Source organism: Acartia tonsa, chromosome 13 (genome assembly GCF_053477335.1).
Source record: "Acartia tonsa isolate MP-2025a chromosome 13, ASM5347733v1, whole genome shotgun sequence".
In the NCBI taxonomy this organism is placed as follows: domain Eukaryota; kingdom Metazoa; phylum Arthropoda; class Copepoda; order Calanoida; family Acartiidae; genus Acartia; species Acartia tonsa.
Genome location: NC_137272.1, coordinates 25,533,776 through 25,556,756, shown reverse-complemented (window position 1 = coordinate 25,556,756; position 22,981 = coordinate 25,533,776). Strand labels below are relative to the sequence as shown.

The following is a 22,981-nucleotide window of genomic DNA, read 5'->3' as shown; positions in this document are numbered from 1 at the left end:
ATTAGAAGCTTTTCTAAAAAGGAGACTACTTAAAGTTCAGTAGTTATTGAAATCGAAAGCTTCATACAAAAGACCTTACTACTTTATATAATAGGATTTTTGCTGTTTTTTCTGAACACCAACAGCAACAAATGGCTGAACATCACGAGCGAGGATACAGGGATACAACAATAGACGTTAAACTAATCTTACCTTCCATTCTAATTTGTACTCATTTGCTTTTCATAGCTGGTAAATATTGGAGGAATAAAGGGCTGTAGATTAATTTTACCTTCATTATCCTTTCCCTCCTCTTAATGTCCCGACTTTAATAAATGCCAAGGACGTGGAAATGGCCCTATTTTGCCATTTTTTTTGTCTGAATCTTAAGATTTCAATAACTTAAGAACTGATTTAGTTCAATTTTTCACATCACTTAGTTTTCAAGATAGTTTTAGGCTTTTTTCTGCCCCCATCTGACCTCTTTTGAAGACATATTCTCTAGATGCTATGGGCGTAGCCGCTAGTATTTGTTAATAAAATAGCACGCCATAATACAATAAGAGGGGTAAAAATAAATTTTTCGAAAAGTATAAACAAATAAAATTTATATTTTAGCATCCTTAATTAATCTTGCTAAACCTAATTCCAATTCAAACATATAATCACACACACACACATACATTATTTTAGGATTACCATAATAGAAGGATTAAATTGTACAAGGATGACAACATCCACACAAAGAAATTCATACAAATGACAAAGTGAGAAATAAAGCAGATGTCTGTAAGTATAATTAAGGACTCACTAATATCTAGACTGATATGTTTTCCATATACAGTGAAGCTTTTTTTTAGGTCAAGGGAAGGTTTAAACCATTTTAAAAAGTGAAATAAAAAATGTTTATGATTTTTGGTTATAAGCTTTTAGTTTGTTTAATAATAGCTTTTATTAAAGCAGAATTTTAGTTTTAGTTATATAGAAGTTATGCAACTAAAAGTATTAAATATCTTACTTCTAAAAATAAAAATAACTGGAAATATAAATAAAAAGTTAAAAATAGTTATAACATTTACAATTTTGAATTAATATTTAATTTTTTTAGCTTTAAATATAATATTAATAATTATTTAAAATAAATTATACTCAGATGATGTACTTTTTAATACTTTACTTTTATATATGTAGGTATCTCAAAAAAAAAACATGTTTTAATCTCCCCCCCCCCCTTTTCGTTTATGATATTAAGTTTTATTAAATGTCATATTGAATTTAAAGTATTTTGATCTATTTATGGTCTGCAAAGTTTAATGATACCCTAATAAAACAAGGATAACAACTCTCAAAGTTGAAATACAGTGTGTTTTTATTTATGAGAACTTTTTTGAAATCAATTTTACCCTACTGATAGTTATCAGAATTTAATGATTAATGGCTTATTTTCTTCATTTTTTATAACCATTTTTAGAACATCAAAAAAATATTTCAGTTTTTATTAAAAAAGTACAGTAAAATCAAAAATTCAAGGTGTCAACATCTTAAAATGGTTTTAGCGCATTTTTCTCATGCTCAATTCTTCTACCCTTTGTAAGAATGACTGCAAAACGCTTCAAAGTTGAGATACAGAGTTAGAAATTGATACAGATACTTTTGGGGACATGAACTAGAACATATAAAAGTTTGAAGGCCATATCTCAACCAGGGAGGGAATACTGGCCCTCCAAAGTGAACTACTGAAAATCCAATTTTTTTCTTGCAAAGGCTAGAAGATTTGAACTTAATAAAAATGCGCTAAAACCTTTTTTAGATGTTGACACCTAGGTTTTTAATTTTTGATTTTACTGTACTTTTTAAATAAAAACTGAAATATTTTTTGATTTTCTATAAATGGTTATAAAAAACGAAGAAAATAAGCCATTAATCATTAAATTCTGATAACTATAAAAGGGGTAAAATTGCTTTCAAAAAAGTTCTCTTAAAAAAAACACACTGTATAACTATTTGGCAATCAAACTTTTTTCTTATGCCTTGAAGTGGTTTAAATCAATATGAAATTTTGATAAAAGAGCTATAGTTTTTGCTGACAGATTTGTTGAAGGCGAAATAGTTAACTTAAGGTGTCATATTTGATTTTTTACTAACTCTTTCGTTAACCAGTTTGTTGCATTGACATGCAGACAGACCAAAATATATTGAGTAGCTGCTCTCAGCTACATGGACGTACAGACAGAGCAAGTTATAGAGTAGCTGCTTTTACCCACATGGACGACGACGTACAGTCAGAGCAAGTTGTAGAGTAGCTGCGCTGTCAGCCACATGGACATACAGACAGGGCAAGTTGTAGGGTAGCTGCGCTGTCAGCCATATGGACATACAGACAGAGCTAGTTGTAGAGTAGCTGCGCTGTCAGCCACATGGTCTGAATTGTCATCTTGTTGACAGAATTGCATCTTTCATGTGTACACACGGACAACAGGGCATACAGGGAATGCTCAATGGAGGAAAATTAATTATCCCTTCAAGCTGCTGAAAATCGAGAGAAAGGAATATGGCATCTATAAAAACTATTTTGCCTAAAGCTTTCCTACTGCATTTCCAAAATGGGATACAATTCTATCATTTCTTTTAGAAGATTGAAAAAATAACCTAATCTAGGACTTAAATCTTAAATGAAATAGCCTAAAACCAACCCAATAAGTAATTTTATTCTTTTACGACTAACAAAAAATCTTACTAAAACCTTACTACTTTATCTTATAGTAAACCAATTAAGCATATTTTTCAAAAAGATACTGAAAAAAGTTAGAGGTACAAAAGTTAAACCGAATTACGTTGCTAGCGTTGTTTTTCTACTTTTATATGGAGATTAATTTATCTGTCATTGACCAATCCCTGCATCCCTTATAAAGTCATGGGATAAGAAAATGTTTTAAAAGATGACAACAGATGGTTTTATTTTTATAGTTGAAGTTTCTAAAGATAAGTTGGTTTACAGACAACGCGCTTTGATACAAAAGATTTTCAATGCAATTTCAATTAGTGGGGAATCAGAAACAATCCCCCTCAAATTTTTAATGTTGGAAATACATGCTAGTAAAGTAGTAAAGATTGAAGATTCAACTTTTATTCTAAATAATGCTCATTTTCATTTGCAGAAAATGTGCATCATTCCCAAATTTTCAGACTTAAACTTTGGCAGTTTGATCTAGAATTTGAAAACTTTTTTTTGTCAACTTTGTAGAGTGTATCAACTTTAGAGAAATCCTACCAATTATCTGCCATGTTAAGGCCATTAAGGTCTAGTTCCTAAGCTATTTTATATGATAAAATCACAATGTAATTTGAGTTTGAACAAGCCACTTATTGTATAGTGGTTTAAAGTGTAATTTAGGACTTGGAAAACGGCATGAAGTCGGTACTTTGTGTCATTTGAGTCATTTCACAAAACAGTTCAGCTATCAAAATAGCTAAGTTTATAAAAATAAGAATCAAAATTTGTTGTTAAAAATTATTCATTGAATCTACAGATAAATTTGTTTACTATTAACCTATCTCTTGAGTACCAGTGTCTCTTAAATAATTGTTTTATGCATTATTTTTTTCGCGGATTTTTGTAAACATTTTCTGTAGATTTTTTGGGAACACTTTGTAATTCCAGCTTTTTAAAGACAGAAGCAATCCGTACTTACACCAATTTTACACAATTCTTGAAATTTTGTCAGGGCTGCAGTATATTGCATTTGAAGAGAAAATGCCAATTTACATAAAAAAAATACGACAAAATCTTATAGACTGTCAGTCAAAATTGATTTCGCATAGGTAATCGTTGTTAAAAGTTGTCGTAGGATCAAATGATATTTAATAATTTTTTTAATGGTGTATTTTAATCCATTCTTAATATCATTTGAAGCCTGTAATTTTTCGAAAATGATTGAATTACACAATTTTAGTTAAGTAATTAGGGGATTTGCAATGTGGATTGCTGGGAAATTTTGCTGTAAAATAATAGTTTAATTGAAATGATAATGTTATTAGCCTAAAAATATAGAATGACCTTTTTAGGTATATATATTATTTGAATAACGAAGACCAATCGGTCCAGCGGTTAGCAAGATGTTAAGATATATAGACGGACGGCAGATAGACATTTTTTTACTAAGTAATATAGTTACACAAAAAAAGACTTTAGAATGAGATATATATTTCAGAGAGTGAGGGTATGCTAATTATCTAGTTCCTAGAATTTTATGAACACGTTCATTTATTTGTTGAAATAAAATCCTTTTTTATAAATCCTAATTGGTTTTTGTTCATGCAGTGTTCTAACGTTTCAACCAATAGTTGTTAGTTTAAAGAAGAGTAAATTGGTCTTTTATAATTTGAAGTGTACATTAATTTATTGTTCATTATTCCTTTATATAGCAATGTTCTATTGCTGTAAGTTAAGTATGTCAAAATTAATGTTCAACTTTGTCATGATAATGTCATAATTATCCATATTTTTAAATAAAATGCATTGCAAATCTATAAAATATCAAGTTTCTTATATCTTCTAAAGTTACAATTTCTCTCTGTTTTATATTATTGTTTATATTACGAGTTTATTTTTAACTTGTACTTTGTTGAAAGAACAGAATTAATATTGTACCTATGCAAGTAGTAAAATTAAAATATTTTTAATTGAATAAGTGTAATAACGATTTTCAGAAATGTTTAGGCGAGGTTTGTAATTTTGTAAAAGCAATAGCAAGTTTTTGGAAGTTAATGTCAATAAACACATTTATTACCTAGCTAATTTTAATTTTAAAAATAGTTCTTAGAAAAATCCGCAAATAAACAAGAAAATTTCAGTAATTTTATAACTTACGTTTGGACATGCTATAGTTGTATAGTAGCTGTTTATTTTCTAAAGATAGATTACTATTAATTTTTTTGCATCATTATGAAATATTGGGTTTCCCGAATCAAGTAAATATATATTTTTATGAAATTCATAATTAACTTTAATGATCAATAGCAAATTTATAATGTATGATTTTATAGTTATTTTTAACCTGCTAAAGTTGGAGGCAAAATAGTTTTTCTTCCGTTGAATTATCCCCCTTTTTTCAATTATTAGTTTTACTAAATATTATGAAAAGAAGAGCCAAAGTTCGGACAAAAAAGAAATAAATGTTTTCAGGGATGACAGGAATAATTTTTTTCGCAATTATTCGAATTCGGTGGATAGGAACCGGTTCTCATCCATACGAAAAAACTATGTCTAGCATCGTATTATATCCAGCTTTCTACGAATATAAAAATGTACATTCATAGGATTAAAACCAGTTGTTTTAGCCGGTGCCTTCGGCACCTCGGGGCTTAAAAAACTAGTTTTAATCTTATAATTGTACATTCTATATCCGCGGAAAGCCGTTTATAATACGATGCGAGAAATAACTATTCTACTATTTTTTTTCATATTACCCGCGTTTTTATCTTCATCAAAAAACTGTCAACTAGATGTTAGAGTAATTGTTGCAATTGTGTCTCGTTTAAAGCGGTACGGTGTCACAACTAAAGACATTAAAAAACTTCAATTAAACAATTATATATTCTCAAAGTAGAGAGCCAGCAAAACTAATTTCCATGGACAGTTGATACATTCAGACAAGTATGTAATTAAATGCCGCACAAACAACATGATTACAATAACTATCCTTTAACTCTGATGGCTCTAGGATAAATAATGATGTACGGTGGGAAGCAATGGAACTTCATTTTACACTATGCCCCAGTTAAGGTCAAAATTTTATGTCACCCCGTTGGTTTGGCCGTTTTTAATTAGTACCCTATTCAAGTCGAATCGACCCTTAACTTTCGTTAAAGAAAAAGTAGAATTTTTTTTTTTTGGGAGGGGTATTTTTCTCCGGGTCGATTTATTTTATTTGTAGAGGGAATAGGTACCCCCTTCCCCAAAAAGTTATAATAAACCTTCCCTGAACCTTCAACAAGCTTGTAAGGTATCGTTAGCGAGATCTTAAGGTACAGAAAGACATCCTACTACTTTTATATATGAGAAAATTTTATTGGTTATTAAAAGTTTTCATTGATTAATCTCAAAGACCATTGTGAATTTTACACCATACTTCTTGCCAATGTCTATTAAAGATTTTCTCTGCTTGCCACCTAATACCACTTCCCTTTTAATGCCCTACTTCCCTTTTAACCTAATTTTAATTAAAGATATATATTCGGATAAAGTTCTTTAGAAATTCAATATGTATTAGGGGTGAAGCCACTAGAGGCCTCTAGGGGAACATGAGTGAATAAGGGGGGGGGGTTAGCATTTTTTTTCTAGGGTTGATTTCCCTTGGGAGAGTGGTGATATCCTCCCCTCGCTTAAAAATATTTTAATTTTCACCTGGACCTATGAGAAGCTTCACTGTAAAGGAGAACCATATCGGTTCAGCAGTTAGTGAGATCCTTCGCTACACATACAAAATTCTTTGATAACATACAGATAAATTTAAGACAAAGTATTTTATTAGAGAATATGTCCCTTTCTTAATGCAGCAGTACCGAAATTAGATTAGAACTACATTTTGCCGTTTTCTTATTTTCTTATTGCTACTTTTATTTCTTTTCTCTGCAATATTATTTCAGTGCAATTTAACCCACTGAACTGGGCCCCAGCCCCTATCCTCTGCGGTAGCAATATCACAGACTAAGTGGCCCAACTTAACCTACACTAGTCGATCAAAAGTCATGGGGTCAGGTTGTTTATTACGCTAGTCCCCAAAGTTTTGTAATAATGTTTATTATCCGTTGGCCTAACAACTTAGGGGACTTTTATTGAATTTTGATTGGTTGGTTCATTAAGTTGAGTGTCAAAACGTTTTGCTACTAATTGTAATTTGCAGATCATATTAACTTCAATTTATTGCCCGTTGTCTTATCCCTTTAAATCCCTGATCTAAAGGCTGTCTTGTCAAATATTTAAGAAAAAATAAGAGCTGAAATAAATATTTTCTATCAAATTCAAAGGTTTGATATTAATAGAAAAGCTACGTGTTTTAAAACTGCAATAGAATTAAATTATTAAGTAATGAATATTTAATGAGAAACAGTATACTTTTATATTTAAACATAGATTAAAATAGAATTCACCCCCAAATATGATAAACAAGATAACCACTTCTATTGATTAAATTATTGGTTTAAAACTTTGGACACTCCTAGTTTGGAACTAATAAAAATTCATTGAAGTACCCAAAGTTTTTTGAGCAAACGAATAAGGTAAAGTAACTTAAAAATTATGGGAACGAACATTGATTTACTATTTATTAGTTAGTTTTTGAAAATAATAATAATGGAAGCTAAATTTGATGTTCATCCAGGTTATGATTAGTGATGGCAATCCGTTGAATTTTTGGGGCGGATTCGGATTCCGGATTCTAAAAGAATCCGTCAAAAAAAGTGGGGGATTCCGGATTCTTTTTTTTTTCACGGATTCCGGATTCGGATTCCGGATTCTAGCAATATTTTAAAAGGCTTTTTTTTTAAATTATAAAATTTAAGTGCTACATATGTCCTAAAAATTAATGTTTTTGGTTTTTTCTATAATTCACTTCCGAGAATTGAACCAGATTTTAAAAGATATTATATATAATGATGATAATCTTTGCCTTCAAAAAGGGGAAGTTGAAAGAAAAAACTTAAGACGCTAATTTTAGCCTACCAATTCAGAATCCGCAATCCGCTATTAAAAAACGGATTCCGGATCCGGATTCGGATTCCAAAATTGGCCCAAAAATTGGGCGGATTCCGGATCCAGGATCCGGATTCCGGATTGCCAACCCTAGTTATGATAAAACTTATTTTTATAATTATTTTAGTATATTAAGCTTGTAAGATACATTTGTGAATCTACCCCCGACACTACATGGAACTTCATCCATATTTTATGAATTATCTCAAACCTCTCAAATTCAGCAAGGAACATTTTACCGGAGGAAAACTATGTTTAATTTCCAATTAAATCCTACATTTTTTAATTATATCAATTACAGTATTTTTGCATAGAATACGCAGACAACCAATGAGTCATTTGATTGGAGGAATTATATTTATTTTCTTTAGTTACACTATCCCCATCCCTGCCAGTATTAATTCTGTTGTATTAATTATGTATTAAATTATTCAACAAAATGCAAATTTTCCAGGAAGGGAAAGGACATTGGCTGTCATATTAATCTACAACCCTATTTCTGTCAATATTTATTAGTTACCAATTACGAAATTCCTGCAAATCTCCACAGTTAGAAAATTAATTTATTGTCCAATATATAATCCCTTTATCCTTCAAAATACCTGAAAATCTACACCTGTCTAAGTTCTCATAATTCTAAGCATGCAAGGAGAGGTTAATAGGAACTTAAATTGATCTTCCTCCCAATAAGACAATGGAAGATAAATTAATACCCATATCACACCCTAACACCTTTTCCTTAATTTTTTTCAAAGCTTCCAAAGGCCAATTTCGACAATCAACAAGTTAGAACAATATAAATCATCTTTGTAAACTTATTATGGATGGACGGGACTTTTAACTGTAAATTATTTAGGTACCCAAAGTTTTAAATGATGTTATCTCATTCGTTGGCTCAAAAAACCTTGGGTACTCTAATGGATTTTGATTGGATTCAACGAACAATTTTACAATTTTTTATCTACAAATCGATATTTTGTTCATCATCATTTTTTTGTAGGTACTTCATAGTTGATAGGAAAATACATTCATCCGCCAGTGACCTTACCATTTTTCCTTAAAATCAATTAAGAAATTGAAATATCATTTTTATCATATCTAATACATTAACAACATATTTAGATAGATTTTCAGTAGGAAGCTATTCTATGTTTGAATAACAGTTGCCGGTCAATCAATGAAGAATTGTAAGTGGTCTCCCTTTATACGCATTTCTCAAACTCTAGTTTATTGTTATTTTTTCTATCTTAGATATTGGTGGCTTGTCATTGCCGCGCTTGTTATGGATAAACTATTTTTTTTTCTATGTCAGATTTTTGTAGGATTAACATTAAAAATTAATGATGAAAATCTATTATTGTATCTTTTTACTTTTTCCTTAACATGAAATGTTCTTTTTAGATATTTTAAAATAGAATATAACAAGTATAGTCTAAATCAGAGTTTATTTATAGGGTGTTAAAATAAAATGTTAGCGAAATGACATTTTATTTCTAGTTAAGAAATATATACATATATTAGGTTATTATGCCTAAAAATGCTTTTTAAGTAGGTTGGCTAATCTGAATGTTTAGTTTAAAAGTGCCTGATAATAACTTTGATAATAGACTTTTAGATTTCATTATACTTTATTTACCTCCTTATGTCTCTGTTAAAATAGTCTGAATAAGTTAGTTAGCAAGCATGGAATAATTCCTATTTTATTGATTACATTAGTATCTAAGAAGTTTAATTCTGATCAACTTTGAACTATTCTCTCTCTTTATAAACACAAACATAAAGAAGTCGTTCTTCCAGAAACATTTTCCTTGTTAAGTCAACGTATTTCTTTCTAACCCCCCCCCCCCCCCTAATCAAGCAGGGAATAGGGAGGTTATACCTGAAATTTTGTGATTCTACACCGACCAATCACTCTTTTTCATGTTTCTATTTATAATCTTTTTCTATTGAATAAGAATTGACAAATTAATTTCTTATAATTTGATATTTCTTTATTTAAAACAGAGGGGTAGTTTCACGAAATGCATTTGAACTTAATTTAGTGAACCGCATATTTTTTGCTAGTTAATGGGTTAAACTATATTTATATGGCATATATATTTGAAAGAATTTAAATTTTCTACCACGTAGTTTTGAAAATTGAAATTCTTTCAAATAAAGTCATATAAATGTAGTTTAACCAATTATCCAAGAAAAAATATGCGGTTCACTAAATTAAGTTCAAATGCATTTCGTGAACCTACCCCTTTAGCATAAACAATGATATGAAGATTAATCTATTTAGACTTGAAAAAAAATGGTCCAATATGACATGTTAGAATCTTATATTCAATAGGATTCAACCTTGTGGCGGGGATTTTGAAAACCAGCATTATTTTGTGAGGATTCCCCTGGCACGTGAACATCTTTTTATAACTCATTTTGTCCGACGGTCCCTCTGTTAGGGATTGTATCTTGGCTAAGAAAAGGGATATCATATGAAAAGGTTGTAAGTCATTGTATATTTGTGTATTCACTTTCATACATTATCTGATTACTGTGGATTAAGGGTACATTGAACTGTAAATATATAGGTGCTCTAAGTTTTTCTTATTAGTTAAATCAAAAACTTTGGGTACTTCATTGATTTGTGATTGATTGGTTCAAAATTATTAGTGTCCAAACCAATGACTTTCATCGACAGAAGGGACATTTTGTTTATCATCATTGGGATGGATGTACATAAATCTATTGTCCATTGTCTTATCCGTTATCAACTGCATATTACTATACTTTAAGTTAACTAAAGCCCTCACCTTAATTTATTTATAACCTTTTTTTGCCAATATGAAACTTTATGCGGAGGGGAAGACGAACCCTTGTTTGCTGATGAAAGTTTGATTTTGACACAACTTTTCCAGGTTCAATTGTAATTTACCTTCATAGGAGCGTAGCTTCTTTCCAACTAAGTGTGCTATAATTTCCGCCTAAATATTAATAAATTAAATTAAATTACAATTTACAGGTGTTTCGTCAAAAAATTGGTAGCCCCGCTGAGGATTGGCCAAGCAAAATAACATAACTTACCAACCTAATTTTCAATGAATTAAAAAAAATTGTAGTTAGGGTTTAAGTGCTCGACAGGTACTTTAAGGGAAAGTACTTAAAATCATTTAATTTTATGCCAATTTAGACAAAATATACTTTATTTTGAAATCGCTAGTTTCTTAATGAAAATTTTTTAGAATTATAAAAATATTCTTCAAAGTATTTTTGTTTATCTTGATTCTTGAAACATGGAATAATAAATAAGTCAAAGGAATGCATAATTCATTAGTTTTTATATCCGCATAGCATTCACCTCATTTTACATTCAGTACATACCCATACTTGGCATGAAAAAAAGGATAGGTTTCATCAATATTATTAGTTTTCATATAAAGGTTATAGTAGCTTTTGCAAAATTCAGTTAAGATGTGAGTAAGATTAGATTCCAGTCAAATGCGCTTATTAGGTCATTAAATATGTTTTTAATTATACTATGCGTTTAAGAACAGTTAGACTTAATAATCCCATTTGACTGGAAGCTTGCTCACAATTTTACGCAATATTGCAGAAGTTATACTATTCCCTTTATGGGATTTAATGTCAATTGTTAAGCTTAAGTAAAGAATACATGTACTCAAAAAGAATCTCTGTGTTTCTCTCTTATTTAAAGTTTCTTTTTTAACCATTAGTTTTATATTTTTGTAGCTAAGACTATCGTTTCTAGTTTTTTTAAAAGGCTTCAGATAACAAGTTTAAATAAATCTGAATCTTTGGAAATAGTGAAATCTCAAAAGTATTTGCCTTTAATGCGAATTCTTGCAAATCTGTACATACATATTCTCAGGGTTCTTAAGGAATAAGACAATGGTTGATAAATTGAGATACATTCCCAATAATTAAAAAGAAAATGGCTCTTTCTATAGATTATAATTATTGGTTGAAAAGTTTCAACACTAAAAGTTAGAGGGTATCCAATCAAAATTAAACAAAAGTATTTATCCAACAAATAAGAAAACAAGGTTCTAAAATTTTGAGTGTCATTGTAGTTTACAGTCCAATGTCCCCTCCCTCCCTGCAGATCCTGTAGTATTTTGTTGTTGGAAAATTAGCCAAGTTTTGGACCTAACCATCAAGTGTAAAAACTTTTTTTAGGACCCAGTAGTTTGGATCTTAAATATGTTTAGGGAAGGAATAAATAAGAATCTGATTGTAACAGTTTTTGTAATACATTCAAGGGGCAAGGTGGTACAAGAGAAAATTAAATTTAGAACTAGTAATACAACTTTTTACCTATTCATAGATTTTTACTACATTTATATTAGGTATTTTATTTAATATTTGAATTTGAATTTTCTATTTTATACTTTTCTTAATGTATCAGGACATGAAATTATAATAATGTCTGTATGAAATTTTATTTATGTATGCATTATTTTTTTTCAAATCAAAACGACTTGATAATTTCAACACTACCTACTATTAAACTTCTTAACAATTTCAATTGTCATTTAATCACAGTTTGGAGTGGACGTAAAGTGGTTAATCTTTCACCCTCTTAATGATGTAATTATTTTACAAATCCCCGGATCCAAATCACTGGTAAAGTTTGCTACAGAAAGAGTTAGTTTAGACCAACTTCATTTTGTGCCTGTTCCAAAAAAAGATTATTTGACATAATGACAGCAGAATATCTGTTAATGATAGCTGGCTTCGCTGTTGTCACCCCACTGTTTAATAATGACCAAAGGAGCGTAGCTAGATATATTGTAACAACTTTTCTAAAACATTCAGATAAACCTTTTTTCTCTTTGTTCAAGAATACAGAGAAAATAAGTCGATGTTATCATTCTTTTACTGTATTTGCTATTTATTGTGTAAATTGTCAGGACGCTTGCGGACAGTTTTGGGTCTGATAATTTAAGTTTACCTATGCCTTACCACTAGGGTTGGGCCGGATACTTTTTTGGCCGGATACCGGATATCCGGTATCCGGATAGTTTCAATATCCGGTATCCGGCCGGATATCTGGCCAACGCTCGATATCCGGCAAATTACCGGATATCCGGCAGTAAAAATCAGTCGGATATCCGGATAGTTTCAATATCCGGTAACCGGCCGGATATCGAAAATGTCCGGATATCCGGCCCAACCCTACTTACCACTGCGTTGGGCCCTAACCCTGTTGGGCTACCAAATTTCCACTATGGCAAATCCTAACCTGGCCTAATGTAATAGATAAAATTTAACAATCGGCAGACAACCCGCCACCCTCTTCCCCCCCCCCCCCCCCTTCTCTTTATTATTGATTTGTGAGAGTTTTTGTGGACGGCTAATTACTTTTAGGGAAACCGCCAATGTCTATGGTTGTATCTTATCCCTTATCAACCCAACAATAACTTAGATACTAGGATAATAGGGTTGAGAAATCAATCTATTTACTTGTTCTTTAATCCCAGAAAATAGCTAATTATTGCACTTTTTTTCTATAGACATTGAAACATAAAAGGGTAAGAAAATTATCTAATTTTGCAAAATTATTAATTTTTAATTCAATATGATCAATTTTTAATTTCTTAATGCATTGCAAGCAATAAATTTTAATCATTTTTTTGTTTTCTTTTTTGTTGTATTTTAGGACAATGGCAGAGATCTTTTTTTTCAGAGCTTCTCTAATTTTGGATAATATCATCCCTGTAAGAGTAATATTAAGTCATTGTTTTTACTTAATTCATTATTCAATTAAAAATATCAAATTTCTTATTATACTTTTATCACAATTGGTGATTTTACTAAAAAATATTTTAATTAGTTTTTTTTTTCGTGGATTGAATCTACTCAGTAAAACCTGTTTTTCGGTATGTTGCTAATAACCAGCACTGAAAAAAAAAAAAAATTAATGTACACCCAAAATTATAATAAACAAAATTATCCACCCCTTCTGTAGATTAGAATTATAGATGACAAATGTTGACCACTATAATTTTGTACCAACTAAATAATAGTAAATAAAAGGGTATCAAGCCAACGAATGAAATAATGTGTTTATAAAACTTTGGGTACCAGTATAATTTACTGCCCAATATCACCTCCCTCCCTGGCTATCCCTTAATACTGGGGTCATTTTATAGATGGTTTTATATGTTGTTGTAGAGTAACAAACTTTGTTTTACGGAAATAATGGTTTTTACTGTTAGTGAACATTAGTTACAGCTTTGTAATATGCTAACATATTTTCCCTTGGCCTCTAGGGACATTGATTTAAGACTGGGATATCAGATTAGCCTAAAACCAACCTTTAAGACAGTTTTCCCTGACTAACATTTTGGTAAATTTTACGCTAGTCAAAAGTGATTATTATTGAGATGTTTAAGGTAAATTTGGAGACAATATATTTATTCCTCGGGTGACATATCTCTCCGGCATAAATAGAATTTCATATATACAAAATATAGTATTACCAGGGAGGGGGAGGATAATGATGGTTAAATTAACATACAACCCTTTATTCCAGCATGACTTTGAAACCGATCAATATCCACTGGAATGGGTTCTAAGCCATACGGAAAACTCATGTATCGTTTCGTATTACAGAATAATGCGAATAATAAAATAAAACTCATAAAATAAAGAACTAATCTTTAATTTTATTACCCGAGGAAATCTGTCATTAATACGATGTAATGCAAAAAGGTAGAATTGGTTGGATAGGGCGTAAGATTAATTTTTTGGCCATTGTCCCATCCCTTTAACCATGAGAATTACATTATACAGAATGCATTACTCAAATATAGAACAACCAACCCCAGGGATTTGGAAATAAAATATCAAAATATTCAACAGCTGTTATCAATCTAAATTAAAACTTGTTTTATTTCAACCAGTCAAAATGATAATTCTGTAACCATGGACCATGCAATGAGGCCTTATAGTTTTTATTCCGGATGCTTTGTCCCTGTTTCTAATGTAGTACACCTAACAAGGGAGTAAACATCCATAACATAGCTAGCTCACTTATTTATCAAAATTGAAGCAACAAAAAATTTATGTGACATAAATTTGTAGCTGTAAGGGGGATGATGGGTTCAAGTACCATATCATAAAAATAGTTTTTTTTCTTATGTTAATAGCGGGATATGAAACACTGCCTTGGCCCTTAAACAGGTGTAAACCAGTGCCATACATGCACAGCACAGTTAAGATTGTGAAATTGAATAGTTGGTTGTCTGTTTAAAATTCGGTCACTTGATTTTCTATAATCTTTTAGAATATGACATAGTTGACAATGTTGCAGTAGCTATGCATTTCTAGCAATACATTAGCCTAGCAAAAATTGGCGTGCCTTTGCTGCCGCATATCATCACATCTGCATTTGGAAAGAAACAATTAAACAAGGATGACAACATACATGATTGTTGGAAGCTTGCCCAAAGCATTGAGCGTAATCGTCTTTGGAATCAATTTTCCAAAAATCAAGTGAATTTTATAAAATTATATCTTATTATCATTTGTTCTTGAAAACATACAAATAAAAATTGGACAAACAACTTATTGGTTATTATTATAAAGTTGCTAAATTTTGTTGTTACAGACGTTATTAAGTTTGATGGCGATGGAACTATTCTAACAAGCCTTAATTGATGATAAAAGCTTGCGGACGGACAGACCCTTAATATAAAAATGTTTTACTGTTTAAAAATAGAGGGGTATTTAATGATCACAGTAAAGCAAAGAGGAAGCAACAGTTTTTGCTGTTGTTATATGATGGTAATTTGTTGCATGTGCGGAAATTAATGCACACCACAGCAAAATATACAAAAATGTAACAGAGCTTTTATTTTGTATGTACTTTTTTGCATTATATGAATATTGTTGCAAAAAGAATGTTTTTTTCCCTTTTTTGGAAAGCTTTTAAATAATTTATGTGTCAGTACCTTATTAGGTTCCACGACAAACGTAAGAGTGGAAAAACATCGCGAGTGGACAAATGCAGGAGTCCCAAACGTCGGAGTGGGACAAACGCAGGAGTGGGACAAACGCAGGATTTTTGGGACAAACGTCGGAGTGGACAAACACAGGAGTCCCAAACGTCTGAGAATTTTTTTTTCAATTTTAATTGTTTTGTATACAACCCCCCCCCCCCCCCCTTCTCTCACTCGGTCCCGTTATTTTTCTTAGTTAGGTAAGGTTAGGTTATAGGCTAGGGGGCCGATCGCCCGCGGCTAGACAGGCTAGGGAGCCGATCACCCGCGGCTAGTCAGGCTAGGGGGCAGAGCTCTGCGGCCATGTTCATTATTTTGTAGACAGGGGTATGAAAAAGATTTCAAAATTGTCATATTATTAATATAGCGGACACTCCTGGGTTTTACTTAAGCAATGTCCACTCCGACGTTTGGGACTCCTACGTTTGTCGTAGGACCTCTTATTTAATCTAAAAACATTACGGTCTTCATGTCATATTAAAATGTTATCTAGATTTAATAAGAATCATCCTATCAAAAGTAATCATTAAGTACCATTTATGCTTTTGTGTCTTTTCTGATATAAAATACTTTAAGGTTATAATCTTAATGCCTGTTCAAGCTTGTAGTGATAGGACAAATAATAATTAATAATCTTCCCCACAAAATTGTTTAAAACTAAAAGGGTAAGACTACTTTCGTTCAGTGTCCAATCCCTGCTTTTTAATCTTTTTTGATGGCACAGTTTTAAGTTTTAAAGTATGACATTGACAACAAACTTGAAAGTAGTTGAAAGATTGTCTATATTTATTTCCCGGATTTATATTTTTAATCTTTTTTGATGGCACAGTTTTAACTTGAAAGTAGTTGTAAGCTTGTTTAGATTTATTTCCTGGTGTTATATTTTTTATTTCCAGTCAGGGTGGTAGGTGACTTTGAACTGAAAATTACACGTGTACCCAAAGCACTTTGGGTGCTTTTATCAAATCTTGAATTGTTGGTCCAAACTAGTAGTGTTTAACTTTGTAACCAATAATTTTAATCTACAAAAGATGTCATTTTGTTAACCATCATTGGGGATGTATTCAATTTACCCGCATTTTGTTTTCCCTTAAGATATCCACTGATACACTCAACTTAGTGAAAAGTACATGTAATACAACTTTTTTTAAAAATCTTTTCGACTATTGGGACAAAAGCAAGAACTAAAAAAAGTTAGTTTGTATTTTCATTGCAGTTTTTTCTTCTTGTTTTGCATTTTTTTATCAACAAAAAAGTGGTATCTGTAGCAGCGCAGCTAATTTATAAAAATATATAATACACAAGAAATTTGGGACAGATATTTTTATTTCTTATTTAACACAATCACTTGCTGTATTGTTATATATAAAAGAATTATTGAAATACTCAAATAAGTTATTTTGCTGGCAGAAAACGTTCGAAAAAAAATAATATTTCTTTACTTATTATGGCATCTAAGAGCTTTGTATTTAAAGGAGTATGTGAGGTAGAACATTAGCCTAAACCTGATCCAGGACCTATGTGAAGCTTCCATGAGAACTCAATCGGTGCAGTAGTTATCGAAATCTTATGCTGAATACAAAAAAAAACGATCTTCATGATGTATTGTTATAGAATTGTAGAGTAACTACGCTCCCTGCAAGACATGCAAACAAAGTGTACTAGTTATTTCTGTGCAGTTTGTGAATAATTACATAATTACCTATGCAAGGGGGACAGGATAATAAAAGATTAATTAATCTCCCCCCCCCCCCCAGATATTTAAGCTATTTTCAAGCTAAGGAAAAATAAAATTGAGGTAAGGTTTTGTCCTATTCCTATATTCCTTGGAATTAGCTTATTCAGAAAAAAAATTCTTATCTTGATTGTAAGGATTTATTTTTTTACAATATTAATAGGAACACATTAAACGTTGAATATTTTGAGTAGCATACCAGCTCTATGACTAGGATTTGTCATTAGTATTCAGTATATTAAAGTTCACAATTATCATGCCGTCCATAGCCTACAATATCTATAAGTTGCAGAGTAGCAATTCTACTATTAGATCCATTAGTATGTATGCATAACTGGTTTATAATACAGGGGTCAAGAAGAAGTAGAAGAAGCATATCCAAGACAAAAATTAAAAACATACACACCTGCCAAAACTGTTAAAAAGACAAAGGAAAGTAAAATTGGCAATATTAACAACCTGTAGAGTAGTTTTGCTCCTAAGCAGTGGTTCATTTACGAAAACTTTTCATAGCTCCGAAAATGTTTGTTTATTGTTATTACCGACTGAAATTTAACTTTTAGAGTAGCTCCGTTACTAAAACAAAATGGCGGACAATTTACTTTAAAATGGCGCCAATTTTACTGTTTAAACCGGTTTTTCAGGGCATGCCCGGTGAGATGGGAAAACCAGTGAATATTCCCAAAGAAATGGAGGAGGAGAAAAAGAGAAAATTTAAAATTAACCAGGAAATTTGGAAATTAAAGAAAAATAATACTTAATTATAATTAATGATTTTTGTTTCAGAATCTTTATGGGTTAAGGTAAGATTTTTCATAACATAATGTTTAGCCTAGCTTTTAACATAATTTATTTTTTATTTTAATCCTAAAATGTGTGTTGTAAACGTCTCTAGATCATCAAATAATTCCAGCATTGAAGTCCTATCTCCTCTTATTTTTAATTGAAAATAAGGCGGGCTGTGGACGGGTAGTTATATTTTCGGTGCCCTGACACTGCGGAGCTACTCAGTACCTAATATAACCTAACTTAACATAATCTAAATTAACAAATAAACCTACTAAAAACTCCCCTACCCTCTTTAAAAAAATGAAATTGGTTTCCGGGCTCGAATGGGGACTTATGGGGAAAGTTCCATAATACTAATAGTAAGAAGTTGGTAAATCTACATCTTGTAAATGAACATAAATTCTTACCAAGCCAGCTATCTTGTACATAAACTCGATAAAATTCCAATAATTTATGCATTATTTTACACCATATAGTCTTCCTATAGGGATTAGTGTTCTTATAAGGAAATGGTCAAGAATAGAATAATATTGTTCGAGAATAAACAGTTTTAGGCAAGTTTCCTAATAAATGAGTTGTGAATAGTTTACCTATTAATAAAAAGCTACATAAAGTCAGAACTGTCATAAAAGAATTATTTACCATCTAGATTAAGGGCAATTACTATGGGCACTTGATTCATTTCAGAGGTTTAGCTGGATAAAATTAAAAACCAAATTCATTCAGAAAGTTTGAAGAAATATTTTTTTTTGTTAGTTATCCCTCCGCCAAACAATATAGCATTGTGATATAGAGCCAGTTTTGCGCAACAAATCCTCAAAAAAACATTTTGTCTTTAAATCTTTGGAGATATTGCACCTAAAGAAATAATTTTGTCCTGGACTTATCCACGATTTTAAAAATTATATCAGACAACATGAACTTTTTGTTTATAACAAGAATCATATTTGACGAACAACATTTTTGAAAGCAAAATTGTTCTATTCTGGTTTCCAAATTTATAGTTAACTTCCAAGTTTATGTGTTTTACTTTTGATTAATAGTTTTTCTCTACGATTCAATAATGATCAAATAATAGTGTTTATTCACTTCCGCATACAGTCACATACGCTTAGTGTTTCTTTTTCGCAATATGCACCAAAGGAAATAAACAAGAAGGGATGCTTCATTTGAGAGGGAAGCATAGGGTCCAGGGAGAGGAATAGACAATGACACTGGGCTGTTTGTTACACTAGTCCCCAAAGTTTTATATTAAAGTTTTCTTTATATTTTGCTTAACAATTTGAATTGGTTGGTTTTAACCACTAATTGTAATCTACAGAAGGGCAATTTTATGAATCATTGATGGGGATGTACATCGATTTATTGACCTCTATCAAGGGTCTATTAAGGGTCTATTAAGGGTCTGTGTGTGATGTTGTAATAATTTTCGGTTCAAAAGATGATTTGAGAGCTGTGCGAAAGGTAATGCACATCTTACATGGTCTTAATAACTACAAACTAAGTTTTACAAATAATTGTTTTTAAAAATCTTCTAAAAGTTTTTCAAAAACTACCAAAAATCTGTATAATTCCAAGATTCGATAAGTTTTGGAAACCACCCCCCCCCCCTCTCTCTCAACATTCTAGCTCTTAATAGGAACTCATAATAGGTTCTCCTAACCTAACCTAAAAAAGCAAAAAATACGTTTTGTCAACGATTTAACACAATACAAAAGAAATAAAATATTTTTTCAAACTGATTCCACCCTAATTATTTTTATTTATTTTCTTTTAAGTAGACATGTACAGTTAATTCATTTCATTTGTGTAAAAGAAAGTAAAAAAAAACTATGAAAGAAAAATTCTTTACTTGAATAACCTATCCCTCTAATATTTACAAGCTTTTGTAGGTTTAGATCAGATCCTAGAAATGATTTTTTTTTTCTCACCAAAAAACTCTATTAAGTACAATTTTATAATATTTTGATATTAAGGGGGGGGTTTTTAATGCAACCATCTCGTAATCAGTGAGCAAATGGCACTTAGAATTCGAATTTCGATCTGAAATTTTGCATGAGTAATCCTTGATAGGTCTATTTTCCCTAAATCGAACAAAAAGTTGGAAAAGTAACGGCTGGCGGCTGGCAGCTCAGCCGTTTAGCAGTTTTTTGCCTATTTTTAGGGCAAATTCATCATTAATTACGTAGGAATCAACTTTTTAAAACATATTTCTGGTTTAATTCATGTTAAATGATAACAATAACCATTTTTAAAAATTTTTAGTACCAGCTGCTAAACGGCTAGAACCAGCTGAATACGGCTGGGAGCCGCCAAGAGTATAAAGGGTAGATAGGGCTTGTGACATGTCTAGGGGTAGGTTTCTATGGGTGCTGAGCTCAAAAATGCTACTAAAAAAAGTGACGGCCAATCCATATGGCAGCTGTGTAACAGCTGCAGCTGAGCTGCGAGCGGCCAAGAGTAGAATGAGTAGATAGGGCTTGTGACGTGTCTAGGGGTAGGTTTTTATAGGTGCTGAGCTCAAAAATGCTAACAAAAATAGTGGAGGCCCATCCACATGGCAGCTGGGTAATGGACGTAGCTCAGCTGGGTAACGGCCGCAGCTCAGACGAGATAGGCCAAGAGTAGAATGAGTACATGAGGCATGTGACGTGTCCAGGATTAGGTTTTTATGGGTGCTGAACTCAAAAATGCTTCTAAAAATAGTTTCGGCCAATCCCTATGGCAGTTAAGTAATAGCTGCTGCTCAGCTGCGAGCGCTAAGAGTAGAATGATTAGATAGGGCTTGTCACATGTCTAGAGGTAGGTTTTTATGGGTGCTGAGCTCAAAAATGGTACCAAAAATAGTGGCAGCCCATCCATATGGCAGCTGAGAAACAGCTGCAGCTCAGCTGCGAGTGGCCAAGAGTAGAATGAGTAGATAAGGCTTGTGATGTGTCTAGGGGTAGGTTTTCATGGGTGCTGAGCTCAAAAATGGTATCAAAAATAGTGACGACCCATCCACATTGCAGCTGGGTAACAGCTGCAGCTGGTAGAGGCCAAGAGTAGAATGAGTACATAGGGCATGTGACATGTCTAGGGGTAGGTTTTCATGGGTGCTGAGCTCAAAAATGCTACAAAAAATAGTGGCGACCCATCCATATGGCAGCTGAGAAACAGCTGCAGCTCAGCTGCGAGTGGCCAAGAGTAGAATGAGTAGATAAGGCTTGTGATGTGTCTAGGGGTAGGTTTTCATGGGTGCTGAGCTCAAAAATGGTATCAAAAATAGTGACGACCCATCCACATTGCAGCTGGGTAACAGCTGCAGCTCAGCTGTGCGCCAACAAGAGTATAATGAGTAGATAGAGCTTGTGAGGTGTCTCGGGGTAGGTTTTTATGGGTGTTGAGCTCAAATATGCTACTAAAAATAGTGGCGACCAATCCACATATGGCAGCTGAGTAACAGCTACAGCTCAGCTAGGAGCGGCCAAGAGTAGAATGAGTAGATAGGGCTTGTGATGTGTCTTAGGGTAGGTTTTTATGAGTGCTGAGCTCAAAATGCTACCAAAAATAGTGGTGACCCATCCATGTGGCAGCTGGGTAACGGCGACAGCTCAGTTGGGAGTGGCCGAAAGTAGAATGAGTACATAGGGCTTGTGATGTGTTCAGGGGTAGGTATTTATGAGTGCTGAGCTTAAAATACTACCAATAATAGTGGCGGCTCATCTATATGGCAGCTGGGTAACAGCTACAGCCCACAAGCCCTATCTACTCATTCTACTCTTAGCCTCCCCCAGCTGAGCTGCAGCCGTTACCTAGCTGGCATATGGATGGGTCGCCACTATTTTTGGGAGCATTTTTGAGCTCAGTACCCAAAAAACTTACCCCAAGACAAGTCACAAGCCCTATTTACTCATTTTACTCTTGGCCACTCCCATCTGAGCTGCAGCTGTTGCTCAGATGCCATATAGATTGGCCGCCACTATTTTTGGTACCATTTTTGAGCTCAGCACCCATTAAAACCTACCCCTAGACACGTCATAAGCCCTATCTACTCATTCTACTCTTGGCCTCTCACAGCTGAGCTTCGGCCATTACCCAGCTGCCATATGGATGGACCGCCACTATTTTTGGTTGCATTTTTGAGCTCAGCACCCATAAAAACCTACCCCTAGACACGTCATAAGCCCCATCTACTCATTCTACTCTTGACCGCTCGCAGCTGAGCTTCGGCCGTTACCCAGCTGCCATGTGGATGGGCTGCCACTATTTTTGGTACCTTTTTTGAGCTCAGCACCCATAAAAACCTACCTCTAGACACATCACAAGCCCTATCTAATCATTCTACTCTTAGCCGCTTGCAGCTGAGCAGCAGCTATTACTTAACTGCCATAGGGATTGGCCAAAACTATTTTTAGAAGCATTTTTGAGTTCAGTACCCATAAAAACCTAACCCTGGACATGTCACATGCCCTATGTACTCATTCTACTCTTGGCCTCTCCCAGCTGAGCTGCCGCCGTTACCCAGCTGCCACATGGATGGGCCGCCACAATTTTTGGTAGCATTTTTGAGCTCAGCACCCATAAAAACCTACCCTTAGACACATCACAAGCCCTATCTACTCATTCTACTCTTGGCCGCTCGAAGCTGAGCTGCAGCTGTTACCCAGCTGCCATAGTGATTGGCCGTCACTATTTTTAGTAGTATTTTTGAGCTCAGCACCCATAAAAACCTACCCC

The 22,981-nt window shown here is 32.7% G+C and overlaps 1 protein-coding gene across 1 annotated transcript in view; it reads left to right on the top strand.

Moving 5' to 3' along the window:
• Pgant5 (polypeptide N-acetylgalactosaminyltransferase 5) overlaps positions 1-22,981 on the top strand; it is a 134,510-nt gene that overhangs the window by 32,906 nt on the left and 78,623 nt on the right. The window contains exons 2-3 of the mRNA XM_080180589.1: positions 17,825-17,906; positions 18,119-18,201. Coding sequence (XP_080036715.1) covers positions 17,825-17,906; positions 18,119-18,201 — 165 coding nt within the window. The remainder of the gene's footprint in view (positions 1-17,824; positions 17,907-18,118; positions 18,202-22,981) is intronic.